The sequence below is a fragment of the Pollachius pollachius genome (genome assembly GCF_949987615.1).
Source record: "Pollachius pollachius genome assembly, chromosome: 2".
Taxonomy (NCBI): domain Eukaryota; kingdom Metazoa; phylum Chordata; class Actinopteri; order Gadiformes; family Gadidae; genus Pollachius; species Pollachius pollachius.
The window spans coordinates 51,378,963-51,398,220 of record NC_136935.1 but is presented as its reverse complement, the minus strand read 5'-3'; the positions used below and the strand labels follow the sequence as shown (position 1 = coordinate 51,398,220).

The window sequence follows — 19,258 nt, the reverse complement described above, 5'->3', positions numbered from 1 at the left end:
GCTGTTGAACAAAAGCCATCAAATTCTTTATTTGACAATCTCTCCATCTCCGTACGGTAGCCATATTTGACCTAGCGCCGTGCAGAGAGATGAGTCTTGTCTGTGTCACATGGAAGCAAAGATATGTGGTCTGGGCGACTGTGCAGCCTGTACTCTGAGAGGGCTCCGTACATCGACTGGTGGAGGAGGCAGTGCAGCGACACGAGGCATGTGTCAACGGGTTGGGTCAACGTTTGATTCATAGTCCCAGCATTTCTCCCAGGTTGGTCTTGACTTTGCATCCAGTTCTCTGAACCGTTCAGGTCAGACTCATCCTTGCCAACACCAAGTGTCTCAGAACCGTGTTTAACTAGATGTTGTTCCTGGTGTGCTGCCTCTTCCATCTCCTCTTCGTCCTTTAATCCGATCTTCTAGGAGGTCATGTCTCTCAGCTCAGCGCTGCGGGTCTTATCCATCAACTCCAGCTCTCGGATCTTCTACAAATGAGCAGGAGACATGAATAAATCCTTGCATTTCATTGGTCAAGGAAGATGCATTCAGATATAATGTGACTTGTAGCCGTTCACAATTTAAAGGATGGGTAAAGAAGCAGGGCCTGTTATGTACAGTGTTGGAACTAACGCGTTACAGTAACTAAGTTACTTTTGCGGTAACGAGCACTGTAACTAATTACTTTTTCAAAATCAGTAACGCGTTATCGTTACTGCGATTTAAACAGGCTCGTTACTCGTTACTTCACGTGCATAACCCAGGCCTACAGTTTCCGTGGTGGACGTGAAGCGGACGTGAGTCACGTGACGCAGCGACGCGCAAGTAAATTAATTAAAACAATGGCGGCAGTCGACGACGGTCCAGGCGTTGTATTTCTCTCATGGAAATATGCACATTATTTTTCCTTTCTGACAGTAAAAGACATAAGGAATATTTTGGTGACCTGTCACCTTTGTGGAGGTTCGAAAACTCTAACCACATCAAAAACTAGCAATTCTAATCTGATGAAACATCTTCAGAAACAACAGGCGTCTACCAAGCTAGTTGAAGACCCTGAAGGTAACACAGGTGATGCTGCTGCTAACGTCAGCTCCGCCGACGCTGAAGGAGAAGCCACTCCAGCCAAACAACGAAAGCTTGATTTTACAAAGCCTGTTGCACAGTCTATAACCCAGACACAGCTAAACAAATGATGGAGATGTATGGACAAAGACTGATATAGACGTAGACATACTAACATAGACTACTAAAGCACATTATCCTCCGTTATTGATTTAATCAGTTGTTTTATTTATCTAAACGGCCAGAGTGGAGGAAATATTATATTTGTCAAACATTAACTATGTTTGTGAGGCTGAAAATACTTTTAAGTTTGCCCATCATTATTGATGATGAGGTCTCCAGTTGGTGGAGTTTAGCTGTTTTGAGTTAAGGTTAACTTACAAAGAACGGATAAACCTCACTGTGTTTACATTGAAAACATCTATTGTATCAGTTTTGCACTATTGATTCCTACAGTTGCTAAATGGTCTGAGGCACAGTTTAATTTTTGCACTGCCAAAACTATACTTTGTACCTGTTTCAATGGCTACGATAAATTTGCCTATCAAAAGTTTCAAAACATACTGCATGTTGTGTTTTGTTGATCCACTGCTTCATCGTTGTGATACTTGATACAATGATCAAATTTTACAGTTGTTTTGTCGAACACTATGCCACATCAACCCCAAAGTAATATGTGTGCATTTGTAGAGGGTTGGAAACAGTTGGAAACAATGGAAATATTTCATTTATTTGCACTCACACTACTACACTGCTATGGCACGTTCAGGTCAATAGGTGGCGCATTGCGCTTGTGGTAGGATAGGACTTACGTGTAAGCAAGCCAGAGGACTGGCAGCCTCCCTAGCTATCCAGTAAGGGAGGTCCTTTGCCACATTAACACAATAAGATAATTTAGAAAAAAAATTTTTTACTTTCCCTAGTAACTAGTTATCTTGAAAGTAACGAGTAACTTAAAGTAACTGAGTTACTTTTGAAAGAAGTAACTAGTAACTGTAACTAAGTTACTAATTTAAAGTAACTTGCCCAACACTGGTTATGTATGTATGTAGAGAGCGCTTAGGTTGAGCTGACTGCAGACATGTTATGTCATTGAACACTGTCAAAGATTTACCTGTGCGATCTCTGTATTGATCAGGTTGCGATAGAGCTTCTCCTGTCCGAGAGCTGTCATATCGGCCAGGAACTGCCTCCGTTCTTCAATTTCATCCACAACTACAGAAGATTGGGCTAAATTTAGGCACACTTACACTTATGCATTTGTGGACAGCTGGTAATAAATCTAACCTTAGATCAAAAGATGATGTCAGATACGATTATGTACGTAACATATGTTATCATAGCATTGATATACTGAGCTGTTGCTTGGAGCTTGAGTCGAATGTTCACATGGTTCAGATAAACGTTCCTCACCAAGCCGACCCTGGGTCAAGGGTTGGTGTTAAGGACCAGGTGTGAAGGCGAGAGGACAACAGTTATCCTCTCTAGTCACCCAGTAGCAGGCTAGAGGTTTACCTTCCTGGAATCTGTCTTTCTCCATGGTCCCTGGACTCTGGGCTTCACAGCGGGAAGGTTTGGGTTTGGTTTCGTCTTTCCCTGTGGCGAGAATCGATTGCAGTCTGCTCTTCTCCTTTTCTAAATCTCCTACGAATGATAAAGCAGTTATGAAATAGTGGGACAATGAATCGAATGTCATACTACTTGTTATTTTTAAGTTTTTTCCAAGAAATGTAATTACATTTAATTGAAGCATATTATATATATGTCAGTCATATCAGGGAGACACAGATGTTTGCATTTTTTTCAGCTTCATTCATTTGGGTCTAGAACATAAATATCAATCAACTTTTTGATTTTCACTGGCTCACTGTCTCCTAGTGTGTTTATAAGCAGTGTTGCTGTCCGTCTCCCCCTGGCCAGGGCCTTCCTGCAGTATTGACGGTGCTTAAACGGGGAGCTGGCGTTCTTTGCTCAGCTGCTGCGGTAGGCCAGTTTATCTATTTACTTTTTAACCATTTGAGTTGAAGGTGGTCTGCGCAGGGGCGTAGCCATCATTTCAGAAGTGAGGGGGACAAATTGTTAAGAGGTCTATTGATTGATTTATCATCCTCTCGCATTCAGTTGCACCTCTCCTTAGTGGCTAAAGAACCACATAACCACCAACAGCACAGCACCCGGGGACCGACTTTAGCTCTTTAAAATGATATACTATCAAAATCTAAAGTCAAAATCTAAAATCTAAAGCTGCCAAACTCTGGTTGAGTTGACATAGAATGACCGTCGAGCATTTACAAGTTAAGTAGCCAGATAATTAAGTGCCAAATGACAACACTGAACACGAAAAGTTCTGTCAAACACCATTCCTGTTTCAAATTATCGGCATCAAAATGGAATGGAAGTGACAAGGTCACAGTGTAATAAGCCACATAATTTAATTTAATGGCAAGAAGTGACAAGTGAAAGTGACAACAATAAACATATCGACATGAAGATGTAGCAATTTTACATTTGCTGTCGTCAACTATGACAGCACAGATGTGCAAAATTAATCAAGACTAAGACAAATGGTAGGACCTATACCTGCTGCCTTTAAAACAAAAATAATGCAGTAGTCAAATAATATCTGCAAATAAATAAATAAACAAAAAGTCTCTTTGAAATTAAATATAAACTACATGTTTAAACATCCATGTCAGTATTTCCCTTTTGAACTAAGGGAATCAAAGGCTACAGGCTCTCCTGATTAACTATATTACGAAATAATATTTTCAGTTCTAGGTTTCTTTTAGACACAAGTAAAAACAATGATATAATAAAAATAAAATAATGGTTATATTAAATAAAAAGCAACAGTTTCTTTGTTGATTATCGTCTACAGTTAAATAACTGTGATGTTAATATTTGTGGCCCTTCTTTGGGCCTTGGGTGACATCTGGCCACATTTATTATTCATTTATTTCAAGGTTTACAATCTACAGTCAAACATTGGTATTCCCCCAACAGTTTCAATACTCACAGAATGTATTTTTGAACTTAGCAATGACTGCAAGGTGCATTCCATTTTCCATGAAAGCAATACTGGGTGCCCCCAGACATTGTGGTATCACATGTCAGTCATGATCTAGTCACTACAACATATATGTAGTACACTGTACACAGTACACTGATCTCACCTAAGTGAAGCACCCAAACGTGATTCTGCGCCTCTCATTATCCGCAATGAATTGCTGAGCAATTTGTCTCCTATTTAGTTTGTCGAGTTTATCTTTGTGGATATGACATACAGCAACACTGTTGAGCCGAGACTGTGTCATTGTGCTTCGGAGCCAGGTTTTTAACCTCCGAAGACCACTGAAGCTTCTTTCAGCCTCAGCGGAGGAGGCAGGCACAGTAAGAAGCAAGCGTACAAGTATTTCTACTTGTTCAAAGAGACCCCTGACTTCTGGCAACATTCCTTACAGAATGGTAGCAGCTTCACTGCTTGACTGAAAGTCATACTTTGACTTGAACATTGCTAATTGCACTTGAAGAGAAGGTCTGTACACTTCTGGGTATTGCAGCAAAACATCATCATCTGTCACTCCTGTTAAGAGTACTTTTTCAAGTTACCTGATCATAAGCGGGGCCCATTGGGATACATTGCGGGGCCCATTGTGTGAACCTAATCACACAGCATGCCTGCACAGTGTCTTCTGTTGTTCGTGACTCTTTGCTGTGGGCACATGAATTGGGAGTTCTGTTTGGCCAGTCAATGAAAATGAAGTCCATTTGCGACATTAAAAGCACAATGCTCCTTCAACACCTGGGATGAAATGAAGCCAAGGGAAGTCCTGAAACCATTGTCTCCGAAATCTTAGAGTTTTATCTGCCAACTTCTGAGACACAATGGTCTTAGGATCTGGCTGATGGGAATTTAAAGTGGCCACAGAAGATCCCTCCTCTGGTGTATCTGTCTGAAGCCTCTCCCTGACTGTCAATGCTGCAGCCTGGTCTCTCCCCTGAGACATGACCTTCTCCCTGTGCTACCATTTGACACACAGACAATAACATTTTAGAGTATAAATAAGGCTAGTTCAGAAATAGCTGTGGAAATGCTAATCTTAGAGTCACTCTTATCCTACAGACATTTCCTTAGCCAGTTATAATTTCTCCTACAATTTCTCCTGCAATGATATAGATAATAAATGTGCAAAGCAAAACTTATAAATAGTATTAAGAATAGTAGTGGCGACATAGCTGTGGAAATTAATCGCAAAGTCACTTTATGCTATCTATATTTTTTCTCAGCTAGTTATATATTCTCACCTGTGGCGCTGCATGATTATCCTTGCTGGCCTCTGGTCCACTGTCTCCCCTCTCACCCTGCTCTTTCTATTGTGGCAATAAAGATTTAAAAATATGTGGAAAGCAACATTTTGAAATAGAATTAGGAATACAGAAGTAGTGAAATTGTTGTAGAGTTTAACCTCAAAGTCCCTTTTATGCTATCAATATGTTCTCTCAGCCAGTCATAACAGAGACGTTCTAAGGACTTTGGTTATAATTTCTCCTCACCTGCTGTGAAGACCCTCCCTGTTCATTCCTGCTGCTGCTGGACTCTGGTCCACTGTCTCCTCCCTGACCCTGCTCTTTCTATTGTATGAAGATTAAAACAAATATGTGCAAAACAATAGTGAGCACAAGTTCTGTGCAGAAATGCGAGGAGTGGGTTTATCCCTAGGTGGTAGAGTAGCCAAAACTTGTAGTCAAGTAGGAGTGTTGTTACTTTAGAACAGGGGTGTCAAACATATGGCCCCGGCCCGCGAGATCTGATCCTCACCATTCCTGGGATGAGTTATGATTTTCTAAAGGAATAACCAAAAAGCTCACTCCAGCCGCTAGGGGGCAGCCAAGATAAAAAAGGAAGAAATTCCACACTTGTCCTTGTTTCACCACAATTAAGAAGTTATCAAGGGTGACATCCCCATTACCAAAATGTCTTTGTCAAAAAAAAGAAAAGTGGATTCAGAGTGCAGAGTTTTCCAGGAAAAATGGACTGAGAATTATTTATTCACAGAGGTGAATACAAAAGCAGTGTGCTTGGTATGTAATCAGCAAGTTTCAGTGCTCAAAGAATATAATATTCGGCGCCACTATGAGACTCATCATAAAGAAAAAATATCACCATTTGAAAGGACAACTAAGAAAAGAGGAGATAGTCAGTGATGCAGCAGTGAAAGCCAGCTACCTTATTGCTCACGAGATAGTGCAAGCATCCAAGCCATTTTATGATGGTGAGTTCGTGAAAACATGCATGCTGGAGGCTGCAGAAGTCGTGTTCCCTGGAAAGCAATCTGCCTTTGCCAACTTTAGTCTGTCGAAGAACACTGTCGCAGATAGGGTAACAGAGCTCTCAGGAGACTTGGGCAGTCAAATGAATGACAAAATCAAGTCATTTATTGCTTTTTCGGTTGCAATTGATGTGAGCACTGATATAACAGATATTGCTCAACTGGCCATATTTATTAGGGGTGTTGATGAGACTTTGACAATCACTGAGGAGTTCCTTGATTGGTGCCTATGAAGGACACTACAACAGCGAATGACATATTCAGCTCTCTCGTTGGAGTGCTGGACAAGGTCGGAGTGGACTGGTCCCGTGCCGTCAGCCTGTCTACAGGTGGCGCACCATCAATGGTCGGGAGAAAGGCAGGCGTTGCGACAAAATCCCGAGAGAAAGTACAGACCGCAAATGGGGGACAAGATTTTTGGGCATTTCACTGTATTTTGCATCAAGAAGCGTTGTTACAAAACACTAAAAATGGATCACCGTCAGTTTGACACTTTTCTCTGAGACAATGACATTCAGGCTGGCCTACCATACCACACTGAAGTACGGTGGTTAAGCCGAGGTGCCGTGCTCAAGCGTTTCTTTGAGTTACGAGAGGATATTGGACAGTTCATGGAGAAAATCGGTAGCCCAGTGAAGGAACTTAAATGTCCGCAGTGGGTGCAGGATCTTGCCTTTATGGTGGATATTACACAGCACCTGAATAATCGTAACAAAATGTTGCAGGGCTGCAGAAAAATAGTCACTCAGTATAACGACAGCATCCACGCATTCAAGTTAAAACTGTCACTCTGGGGGACGCCGCTATCTTGTGGTGACACCGCCCATTTCTCATGTCTAACCGCTGTGCGTGCGACCGGACGTAATGCTGATATGGAACAATACAAGACAAGATAACAGGTTTGCTGCAGCAGTTCGAGCGGAGGTTTCAGGTCTTCAGTGAACTAGAAAAGGAATTTGCTGTTTTTCGCCCCCCATTTACAGTCAAGTCTTCTGACATGCCAGCTGACATCCAACTCGAGATAATTGACTTGCAGTGTGATACCAATATGAAGGAGAAATTTGCATCCGTGGGCTTGGACACATTTTCTCAATATCTCTTGCCAGGGAACCCCAAATTAACATCCCTGGCTGGCTGCAAAGGTTTTATCCATGTTTGGGACTACCTATCTTTGTGAACAGGTGTTCTCTGTAATGAACCTAAATAAAACAAAGCACCGCTCAAGGTTAACAAACACACACTTGAATGGCATTGTGAAATGTGCTGCCACTTAGGATTTGACACCTGATATTGATGCGCTCGTAAAGGCTGAAATATGCCAAGTTTCAGGAGCCAGCAGCAGCAAATAGACTGCAGTGAGAAAAGAAAAAGTTAGTGAGTAGGCCTGGGCCTAATTGTTGTGATGCTCTTTCAGAAATGTTTGCACTCTGATGAATACAGATCTTTGAAAATAAGTTTACTCAGGTTTCATGTTAAAAGACAATGAATATTGTGCAGTACATCATTCTCAGCTTCAGTAGACTACAAAACAGTTTGATCTGATGTAGCCTAATCTCTTTGCTCATGCACTGCTATAACTTTTATGTTTGTTTATTTTATTTATATGTGCACATTTACATTTTCAAGGCAGTATGATAGCTTTCTTCATAGTTCCCACTGGAGTTTGTTTAGTGTGGTGAGTTGGTTCAGGTGTTCAGATGTAAAAATGTATTCACTCATCTCTATAAAAATAAAGCAGTTGATAATAAATGTGAAATGCATTTTATTTCAATTCCATAAGCCTATCTGTGAATAAATGTGTTGTGCTAATATAGATCCTTGTGATCCGAGATTATTTAACTGGTCCGGCCCACTTGAGATCAGATGGGCTGTATGTGGCCCCTGAACCAAAATGAGTTTGACACCCCTGCTTTAGAATAATATAAGTAAAAAAGTATTTTGCAGTAAAACAACTCTTAAGAGTACAATTTATCCAAAAAATTACTCAAGTAAATGTAACACAGTATATGTAACTATTTACTATCACCTCTGCACCTAGTAAGCGATTAAACATAGGTTACAGTTAACAATTGTTAACTAGCTTAACTTGATATATTGACATCTATTAGTCAGTCATCATTTAGCTAAACAACATGCAACAGCATTACTCAACTTACACGGTTTGTTTGGAAAAAACAAGGTAAAGCTTTTTACCTCTTGGCTGCTGGTTTGCTGAACATGCTTGAAACAGATCTGAATCCACGTCTGTGTGATTGAAATCACAACACGGCAGCGGTGTTTGACACCTGGCGCCGCCTGCTCATGGTGCGTTCAAAGGCGGCTCGGAAAGTCGCGCTAACACGTGTTAAAAATTAATTGAATGGTTGTAATGGCTGTAAAAAGGGCGGGGGACAAAGGGCACAGATATGGGAAGTGCGGGGAACATGTCCCCCGCGTACCCCGCGTCCGCTACGCCCATGGGTCTGCGGAAAGACTTGATGAGCATCAGGTGGTAGCTTGGACCTGGACTCAGGTCAAAGGTCTAAGCCAAAGGCATAGACTGTAAAAAATCTAAATCCCTGTGTCTGTGCTTCTAGTCTGTTAGTTTTTTAAGTGACAAACAATATAATGCTTTTTGTGTTCTTGACTCAAACAATGAATGATGATGAAAATGATCTGTTTCTCCTACGCGACTATTCTCGGCGAAGACCACAGAGTCAATCAGTGACGGAAACCTTCAAAATAAAAGCCATGTCGTTACACCGCTTCACCATCGGCTCATCACCGCCTCCCTCTCTGTTCATGGCAGTGTCGTCGCCGTGGTTACGTACGTGTCGGACGCGGGCGGAAGGCGTCGCGGCGGTAGCTGTCTCCAGAGCGGCAGGTTTGCTCGCTGCGCCTCCGGGACGGGACGTAGTCTCTCTGCGGGGTCCTCGTGACCTTCTGCTCTGGCCGCTGGGGGCCCGGGGCCGCCGACGAGGGGCCCAGGGAGGGAGGCAGGGCGGCCCCGTCTGGAGAGCCAGATGGGGATGTGAGGACTGGAGTTGTTCGATTATTACCAATTTTGGATATCCCTCCGATACTTCCTAAAATGCAGTATCGGTTATCGGCGTGTACGCCGGTCTATGCTCCGATCCGATACCATCACGGGACTCATTTACTACACGGGCAGAAAACATCACAAACACTACGGTGTTCTGCTGCATTCGTTAACGGTCGGAGGAGGAAAGTCGGAATGGGAAACGCGTCATCTCCGACATACGTGCGTTCGAGCTACTGAGTCGGAAAAAACATGGATGATCAGGTTTAACTACAAAAATACAATTGTATTATTAGAATTATAGGTATTTAATGTAAATGTTAAAAAAAATAATGAGAGTAAGTGAACTGACTATGCATCGCTGTCATCGTAAGAGAACCCTTCAATAAGAACAAGTGCTGTTAGTAGTTACAACGCTAGAGGCTGTATCGGTGTATACTCGTGTCGGCCGATACTCCAGTTCAGGAATCGGAATCGGTAAAGGGAAGGAAAAAATAGCATCGGAACATCTTTAGTTAGGACCACACAATAAAACGTACCGATCTGACAGAGTCTCATGTATAGACAGACTACTGGTACCACGTTTTCTGTAGGACAATATTTGATGTTTCCTGAACTCACCGGTCAAAGACTTGGTGATTTGTCTTCGCTGAAAGTTAGTGAGCTTCGACTCTTCCATCATCACTGAAGCAGAAGGGAGACGTCAATGAAGGCGCAATAAAACCATGATCGGGGCCTCATTAGAACTGACGAAACATCACGAAACAATACATTTACATTTGGGGAATTTAGCAGAAGCTTTTATCCAAAGCGACTTATGATAAGTACATTTGTCAGAAGAAGGAGGAACAACAATATATCGCTGTCGGTACAGTAAGGATGTTCATAGAACCAAGTGCCAAGCACTAACCATCACTAGGTTAACCCATTCCCCGTATACAACAGAGATAGCCAGGATAAGATGCTACACAAGTGCGGTGTGTACATTAAGTGCCAGAACGTACAACATACAATAAGTGTGTACATTAAGTGCCAGACACACAAAACAATACAGACAGATGAAGTACACGTGAGAATATATAATAATAATAATAATAATAATAATAATAATAATAATAATAATAATAATAATAATAATAATTATAATAATAATGTCCTACCCTTGAGCATCTTCTGTGTCTCCTGGCTGTATGAGGCAGGACGGGGACAGCTCCACAGGCCACCCGGCTGTCCCGGTTTCTCCATCTAATGGTTCGACGAACAAGACCCAGCGTCGTTTAAACATCTGCTGTCTGCAGTATCAGCAGACACGTTGTTTTAGACCTGAATAATATACCTAAAACCTTACCGCAAGATGTATTATTTAGGGATAAGTCTTTATTGTTGTATTGATGACACCCGCCACCACGGCTCTTCTGTGAGACAACATCCGGCTGCTAGGCAACCGGCTGCCATGGCAACCAGACGCGGAGGACGTGAATACTGGACGTCCACTAGATGGAGACAGAAAGCCACCGTTTTGAAACGGGACTCAATGGCAAATTAATTTTGTGTTTTCGTCACGGCCGGAGTTTATGAGACTGCTGTTCGCTCAACCAGTTACAGTCAGAGCAGGTGTTCAGCACTGACATATCCCGTGTGCACTGATTGGTCAATGCACCACAGGTGTGCAGCCTCACCAGCCCCAGAGTCCAATCAGTCTGACTCAGGCCAGGTTAGGCTGCTTAAACCAGCCATCAACCACAAACAGGTATCTCAAACCAGCCACCAACCACACACACTCCACATATCTTAAACCAGCTAGCAACCACACGGTCCACATACAGGTATGGGTTTACCTATGTGTTTGTGGTTGATGACTGGTTTAACCCATTTGTACCGGCTGCTGTGCGGCGCAACATTGTATCTAGTAGATACAATGTTGCTCCGCGCAGCCGGAGCAACAATGGTAAACACGCATTGATGCGCAATCCGGTCTTAAAGGTAAACACGCACAGATGCGTGATCCGGTCTGAATGGGTTAAGATACCTGTGTTTGTGTGTGTGGTTAATGACTGGTTTAAAATATGTGTGTGTGTGTGTGTGTGTGTGTGTGTGTGTGTGTGTGTGTGTGTGTGTGTGTGGTTGACGTCTGGTGTAAGCAGCCTCACTAGCCTGCTATACTCCATTTCAGTCTGTTTCATTGTCTGTACTTCAACTACTCTGTAGAAGCTTTCAGTTAAATGAAACACACACACACACACACAGCTATAGGGTTGGTGGAAACGTCCATCTTTGAAACACCTCGGCCTAAGTACTACATAACACAACGCATCCAGCCACTGCATCATACCTTCATGATTCTTCAAGCCCCCATATTACGGGCCCCTTTAGGCTCCGGAAGCTGTGTGGGTCCCGGCGTAGGGCAGGGTGTTTATCAGAGCGGCTCCCCATCAGGTCGGACCAGCAGCCTGCGATCCCTTATCTGTTAGAGGAGCCTGTGTGCAGGCCTACTGGGAGCAGATAAACACAACTCTGCTATAATCACCTCCACACACAGATCTCCACAGAAATACACACTACGCATCCTACTGCGGAACACACAACTCGACTCATGTGGTCAAATGTGTGTGTCCCCATATACACGCGTCTTTAAGCTTATCTTAATCCAACACTAAATCGTAATGTCATGGTTTGCGTCAACGTTGACTCATTCACGTTTAGATTTAGTTTAAGCGGGGGCGAGGGCGCGCTGCCACCCGTTTGTCAACTTGTGAATGAAAAGTGTTTTATGGCGTCACAGGATGCCACTATTCCCCTGACATAACAAGGCACATCAGGCTCAGCCACCCTGAGACACATGCTCTTCAAACAGGGTGCCATCACTTCCTGTCAGTTTAACACTAATTCCACAACCTGGGGTGAAGAGCTAGTTTCCCCAACTTGTTATTTTTTTATTCTCAGTAGGTGTGAATCAACCATAGCCCCACACCCACACTCAAGGAGAAATTGGTTTCGATATCAGTTCACCTTGTGAATAAAGCCAGAACATCAGTGTGAACCATTCTCACATGCTGAATGCTAATGACACACACGCACACACACACTTCTCACAAGCACACACATACACACAAACACAAACTTCTGCTTGCACACACCCACACCAACCACACACACGCACACACGCACAGAAACACGCTCCACCTTCCAACGGCCAGAAGCTCCAAGAAACAGAGAGATTTGAAGTGAAGCTCGCAGCTGACAGAGATAGACAAGAGAGAGAGAGGGAGCGAGCGAGAGGCCGAGGGGGGAACATGGAGCCCGGGAGACCGCTTTAGACTTTAGACTTGTTGAGTTTGACTCAATCGGTACGAGGGGATTCTGTAACTGTTTCTGTTTATTCCTTTAATTCCCACGTTTATCTGATTAGTCATAAAGCTGTTGATCAAAGCAGGGCTCCTTTATGGCCATCATGCAGGCCGTGCTGCCCTCCTTCAGCTCCTTTTCTGACTGCCCCCTGTCCCAGGCCGAGATGAAGGTAGGCAACTCCACCACCCTCCATCACACTGCTTCTCTCTGGGCTTAATTCAATGATTGGACGGGTTTATGAGGGTCGGCAACAGCTGCATATTCTGGATTATTTTCTTTTTTTTTGCCAGAGCGTTTAATTTGTCGACCGCTGTTCGTATGGGAATCTAAAATACATTGAATGCCTATGCTATCTTTAATTTGTGAGCGGGAAATGGTCATGACTATTGTCAGTCTATCAGCGTAGTAATCTTTCTGGATATTATTCGGCCTGTATATTCTTTAGATATTTATTTTTGTATAATCTATATTCTTCTCCAGTACGATAAGTTATTGAAACTATCTCTATATTGTGTTTGAAGGGTTTTATTGTTTTAACGTTTTAGAAAATACATTGAAAGTTGTATAACCTCATCTTATGTACCAAAATAAATATTTGGCTATATGGTTCGATAATAACTATAATCATGAATATAATAATACGCTTCTTTTTTTTTTGTAATATTTATTTATTTAGCAAGTTTGCACAGAAAATACTAAATACTAGTTAATAAAATCGTTAATAAAAACGGACCAAATATAAAGAAAGATATGTAATTATTAAAAGTAATAAGCAATACAAAAATGAACAAAATATAGCATATTCATACCTAATTATTGAGACAACAATAGTTTAAAAGTCCTATAAATAATGTTTGTCCACCACACGATCATGAAGTGTCTTATCTCATGGTGCAGGGCCGTCTGCAGCGTATAGGGGCCCTGATGGTGAAACCCTGGGCCCCTTTTTGTTTTCTGGTCTTCGTCCTGGAGGGCCCTACCTCAGGGACTCAAGAGGCCCACTGGGTCAGTGATGGCTTAGGCGGTAGAGCAGTTTGACCTGTTTCCGGAAGGTTGCTGGTTCGATCCCCGGCTCCTCCTAGCGGAGTGTCGAGGTGTCCCTGAGCGAGACGCCCCCCCCTGACTGCTCCTGAGCAGCTGGCTGTCGCCCTGTGTGGTCGACTCCGCCGTCGGGGTGTGCATGAATGGGTGTGTGAATGGGTGTAAGTCGCTTTGGACAAATACGTCAGCTAAATGTAAACAACCAGCTTGTCACGTCTTTCCTAAACCATCATTTCTAACACCTCCTAGTTGGAGAATGTAGATGACGACCCTTTCACTCAGAGCGACCTCCTGTCCGACGCCGCCTCAGACCAGCAGCAAGCGCCCTGCTCCGTCAAAGAGGAGCACCTGAACGACGACAGCGATGCATCCTGGGACATCGAGTTCCTGCTGTCCGAGTGGAGCAACCCGTCGCCTGGGTTCCCCCCTCCTCTGGACTACAGCACCCAGCCCTCCCAGCCCGTGGACCAGAGCACACTGTACCCCGAGGGCCACCTGTTCCACGGGCCGCCGCGCCGCGACGGCCCCGAGCTCGGACCCCCGTCTCTGGCGGAGAGCTCGCTGTCGGCCGTCCCGGAGCTGTACCTCCGGGGCTACGGCGGGAACCACCCGGCGGGCCCGCCCTCGTACCCCGACCCCTTCGGCCTCGGCCAGGGGTCCGGCGGCATGGAGGGTCCCAGCGAGGACATGGGCACCCTGGGCGAGGCGCTGGCCCCGTGGGACTTCGGCCCCTCCCCCCCCCACTACCCCCAGCAGCAGCCGACCCCCCTCCCCGCCGTGCGGCCCTTCCCGGAGGGCCGGTTCCTCCACGTCCCCGTCGCGCCGGCGGACCCCCGACACTACAGCTACAACTTCCCCCTCCACCAGCACCACCAGCAGCACCCCAACCTCTACTACAACTACCCCCCGCAGCACGGGCAAGCCGGCGGCCATTTCTCCCACTTGCAGCAAAGCATCATGGTCCGGGCGCCACCGGCCATGGGGTCCGCGGGGATCGGAGGCGCGGAGGGGAGGCGGGGCCGCAGGGCGACGGTGAAGAGGAAGCCGGCCGTCCACAGGTGTGAATTCCCCGGCTGCAGCAAGACCTACACCAAGAGCTCCCACCTCAAGGCTCACATGCGCACACACACAGGTGAGGGGCGGGGCCTGGGCCAGGGGGGGCGGGGCCTAAGGGGGAGGAGCAGGAGACACAATCGTTGAATGTTGACGTGTGTGTGTGTGTGTGTGTGTGTGTGTGTGCGTGTGCGTGCCCACCAGTGTGAATGTAGTGTTGACATCTGTTCTCCCCGATGGCCGTGTAGTGTTGACGCATGCGTGTCTGGTCACCAATGCAATGTGTGTTCATCGATGTTATTATGGTGTTGACTTGTGCGTGTGTGTGTGTGTGTGCGTGTGTGTGTGTGTGTGTGTGTCCACCAGGGGAGAAGCCGTACCACTGCTCCTGGGACGGCTGTGGGTGGAAGTTCGCCCGCTCGGACGAGTTGACGCGTCACTACAGGAAACACACCGGGCAGAAGCCCTACGAGTGTAGGCTCTGTCAGAGGGCCTTCTCCCGCTCGGACCACCTGGCGCTTCACATGAAGAGACACACCTGAGACACACCTGAGACACACACACACAGGTGGGGTATGTGTGGGGTCACTAACTAGTTTTACATCTCTCTCTCTATCTCTGTATCTCACTCTCTCTATTTATTTTTTTACTTCTCTTTTTTTCTCTCTCTCTGTCCCTCTCTCTTTATTTATTTCTCTCTTTCCCTTTCTCTCTGTCTCTTTATTTCTCTCTCTCTCTCCCTCTGTCCCTCTCGCTTTATTTATTTATTTCTCTCCCTCTCTCTCTCTCTCTCCCTGTCCCTCTCTCTCTCTCTCTCTCTCTACTATTGAAGGATCAACATTTGAACTGGGAGCTGATGGGTCGCAGACATATCGATGAATACACTGTAGACACCTGATGTACATTTACAGCAGACGTAAACACTAACGCAGACCTCCCAGAAGGTATGACTTTGGGAGGTTTGGAAAGGTTGTGTCTGTGGTTCAAGGTTAGGACCGATCGCTGTCTCAACCCCCAGAGGACAACTGATATCTTTGTCTCATTCCCATACACAAAAAGTTACAACTTTTTACTTTTAGTCTTTTATAAATATTTTTTTCCGTTAGTAAGCCACAGTATAGCTATAGAAGTGTGTGTTTGTTTTGCCTGCTATTGTGTTATTTGCCTGTTGATGTAAAGTGAAACACTGTACATTTATGTACATGGGCTTGGTTGGGCAGGCCAGCAATCAGACTACTTACGTTCAAAACTGACAAATTTACACTGGACATCTGTAAATAAGTAGACTTATCATTATTGTCAGTTGTTATAAATTAAATATTTACATATTTATTAGAAATATATTTGAATAATGTGTCTTCTTTTTTTTACACTTTGTACATTTGGCTTATCATGTTCATGTGTTAATAAAGATGAAGGTTGAAAATGACTAAATTCGCCTTTTTCAATAACTCAGTGGGGCTATACGTTATTAATATAACTCAAAATCTGAAGAAACCAGATATCTTGTACACAAAATGAGTTGTGTACAAGAGGGTTCAGTTCAGAGCAGAAAGGTGTGATGTCGTCACTTGGCCACTAGATGGGAGTTTTCTACAAAGATCTCAGGTCTAAAGCGTTGGTGCCGGTGACTATAGCAAGCCGATTTGACATAAATTCGCTAGACAGGATATGTGTTGCAGATATCTGCAATTCAGTTTCGCCTAGTCAAAAATAACATTTCGGATATCCGCAACTACATTCCTCCTATCCACAATCGTCATTTCAGATATCCAAAAAGACATTCCTCCTAGGAGAAATGACGTCATTTTTGCCATTCATGTCTTTGGGGTTTCTCATTGCAGATATCTACAATTCAGTTGCGGACATCCACTTTGTGAATTACGGATATCTGGAACTGAATTGTAGATATCTGTAATTCCAGTTTGAGATATCTACAATTTGATTCTGACTAGTCATAATTCCAGTTCAAGATATCTTTAATTCTCCTCAATTCAAGATGTCTACATGTCCCTTTTCAGATATCTTAAACTAAGTTTTGACTAGGCGAAATGACGTTGTAGATATCTCTTATGGCTGGTTCCGACTACACGATTCTCAGACATTCCTCCATGATCTAACATGTCACACTATACGATCAAAGAGCCAGGAAATCGGGCCTTGTCTCGTCGTAAGACTGGCCTCACTACAAGATTCGAGGGTGCGATGCTCTCTACTTTGTATCATTCACGTTTGCAAAATATTTAGAAAATCTAAGGTTTAGAACTAACACAAATGCTTTTTACATTTTTGTCATAAAGGTTCCAGTAGTTTTTATATCTGCTCAATGCAGCAACTCCTCACAGTAGTTGCGTTGCGCGTGACACGAACGATACAAAGTAGAGCAGCAACAACGTAGCCTAGCAACAGCGCGTCAACAATATCGTGTACGATTCGCAAATTTGTCTGCGACGAAAGAATCGGGGCAAAATCGGGCTGAAATCGTGTAGTCTGAACCAGCCATAATGGCTGGTTCAGATTTCAGCCCGACAAATTTGCGAATCGTACACGATTTTGCCAATGCACAGCCACCATTGAATGTTGTACGTCCTGGCACTTGTACATTGCACTTATTCAAGGTACTTAATTGTGTAGCATCTACAGTAGCTGCTATCGCTGCTTTACACGGGGAATGGGTTAGCCTAGCGATTGTAATACTTGCACTTGGTTCTATGAACGTCTTTACTGTACCGACAGCGATATATTGTTTCACTTCTTATGACAAATGTACTTATTGTAACAAATGCACTTATTGTAAGTCGCTTTGGATAAAAGCGTCTGCTAAATGCCCTAAAAGTAAATGTAAATGAATCGCATGACGTATCCATTGTTGACATGAGGGAACCCCGCCCCCAGTTGCGTGAGGAAACCCCGCGAACAGCTGGAGCTCACGAGCAGTGTTCAACTTATTATGTTCATAAAACATTACCACCGGTTCGGTATGTAGCACCGACATCCCGAGCTCTCCTCTTCGTGCAACCCAAGAACGAGTCCACAATCTTTTCTTCTTTTTCTTCCTTTCCGTTTCTGTGCAGAGGACCGCCAGCACAAAGCCTCGTGCTAGGCGCTCGGGATCCGTTGTTGACGCGCTGTTGCTAGGCTACGTTGTTGCTGCGTCTACTTTGTATCGTTCGTGTCACGCGCAACGCAACTACTGTGAGGAGTTGCTGCATTGAGCAGATATAAAAACTACTGGAACCTTTATGACAAAAATGTAAAAGGCATTTGTGTTAGTTCTAAACCTTAGATTTTCTAAATATTTTGCAAACGTGAATGATACAAAGTAGAGAGCATCGCACCCTCGAATCTTGTAGTGAGGCCAGTCTTACGACGAGACAAGGCCCCATTTCCTGGCTCTGTGGTCGTACAGTGTGACATGTTAAATCATGGAGGAATGTCTGAGAATCGTGTAGTCTGAACCAGCCATAACTGGAGTTATGACTAGTCAAAATGACGTTGTAGATATCTCTAACTCGAGTTATGACTAGTCAAAATGACGTTGAAAATATCTCAAACTGGAGTTAGGGATAGTCATAATTTAATTGTAGATATCTATTATCAAGTTATAGATATCTTGAAAGGAATTTTGATTAGAGATATCTCAAATTGTAGAATGTTGAATTAGAGTTTTGACTAGGCGAAATGACGTTTCAGATATCTGTAATGACAAATCATAGGACCGCCTCCCGCTTTAGGCGGGAGCGGGGCAGGTCGGTGTCGTTCAAATCATCATTCACACAATTCACCTGTGTTCACTTTACATCTTAGCGCCATGTCAGAGCAGCCGGAGCTCGAGAGGGTCGGGTTTTGAACCGTCTTTTTAACGCTGCAGGCCGTGCCAGGCAGGAGCTGGCAGCGAGCAATGAGGATTCCCTGCTTTCTTCAACGGGAAGACTATTTCGCCGTAAAGTTCCACGAGTTCGGAGTTCGAAGTTTGACCATTTCCTAGCTAGCAGAATTTCGGGCTAGTTGTTTTATATGTTAACCTGTCTTGTTTTTCTGGGTTGACTATCGTGCTTCGTTATCGTTACTATAACGTTATTTGCAGCATAATTCACAGCCTCATACATATTTAAGTGTAACGTTAATTCAGCTGCTACCTCAGGGATTCCCAATCTGGTACGTGAGCTGCTAACTCGCTAGCTGCCAACAGGGCTATGCGAGATGAAAAGGGCAATGTCCGAAAGGTGTTAAATTAACTTTAAAAATCGTATTTAATCACTACACTTTGATAACATTTTTAATGTTGGTCTCTCGACTTTATCCTTGCACTGTTGGACTTATTTGCACTACCACCATGACATAGCCTGGCTAACTGCTAGACCAAGCTCAACTGTAGCATGTGCAAAAGCTGCAGGGCGAAATCAAATCGCCG

General features: G+C 44.1%; 2 protein-coding genes across 3 annotated transcripts; one reads left to right on the top strand and one right to left on the bottom strand.

Moving 5' to 3' along the window:
- Positions 1-64: 64 nt before the first annotated feature.
- cUnh22orf23 (chromosome Un C22orf23 homolog) lies at positions 65-10,647 on the bottom strand (the record flags this gene model as incomplete). Its single annotated transcript, XM_079729683.1, has 7 exons — positions 65-476; positions 2,168-2,268; positions 2,569-2,697; positions 7,668-7,733; positions 9,194-9,373; positions 10,024-10,086; positions 10,563-10,647. The coding sequence occupies 7 exons, from the start codon at positions 10,645-10,647 to the stop codon at positions 411-413; spliced, it is 690 nt and encodes a 229-aa protein (XP_079585809.1). The 3' UTR covers positions 65-410.
- Positions 10,648-12,649: 2,002 nt separating this feature from the next.
- klf1 (Kruppel like factor 1 (erythroid)) lies at positions 12,650-16,233 on the top strand. Of its 2 annotated transcripts, XM_079730484.1 has the most exons (4): positions 12,650-12,919; positions 14,041-14,923; positions 15,211-15,412; positions 15,677-16,233. In XM_079730484.1, exons 1-3 carry the CDS (start codon positions 12,845-12,847, stop codon positions 15,384-15,386), a joined length of 1,134 nt encoding a protein of 377 aa, XP_079586610.1. In that variant the 5' UTR covers positions 12,650-12,844; the 3' UTR covers positions 15,387-15,412; positions 15,677-16,233. The 2 variants fall into 2 exon arrangements, with proteins under 2 accessions (XP_079586610.1, XP_079586609.1); XM_079730483.1 differs by having other exon boundaries at positions 15,211-16,233.
- Positions 16,234-19,258: the final 3,025 nt, after the last annotated feature.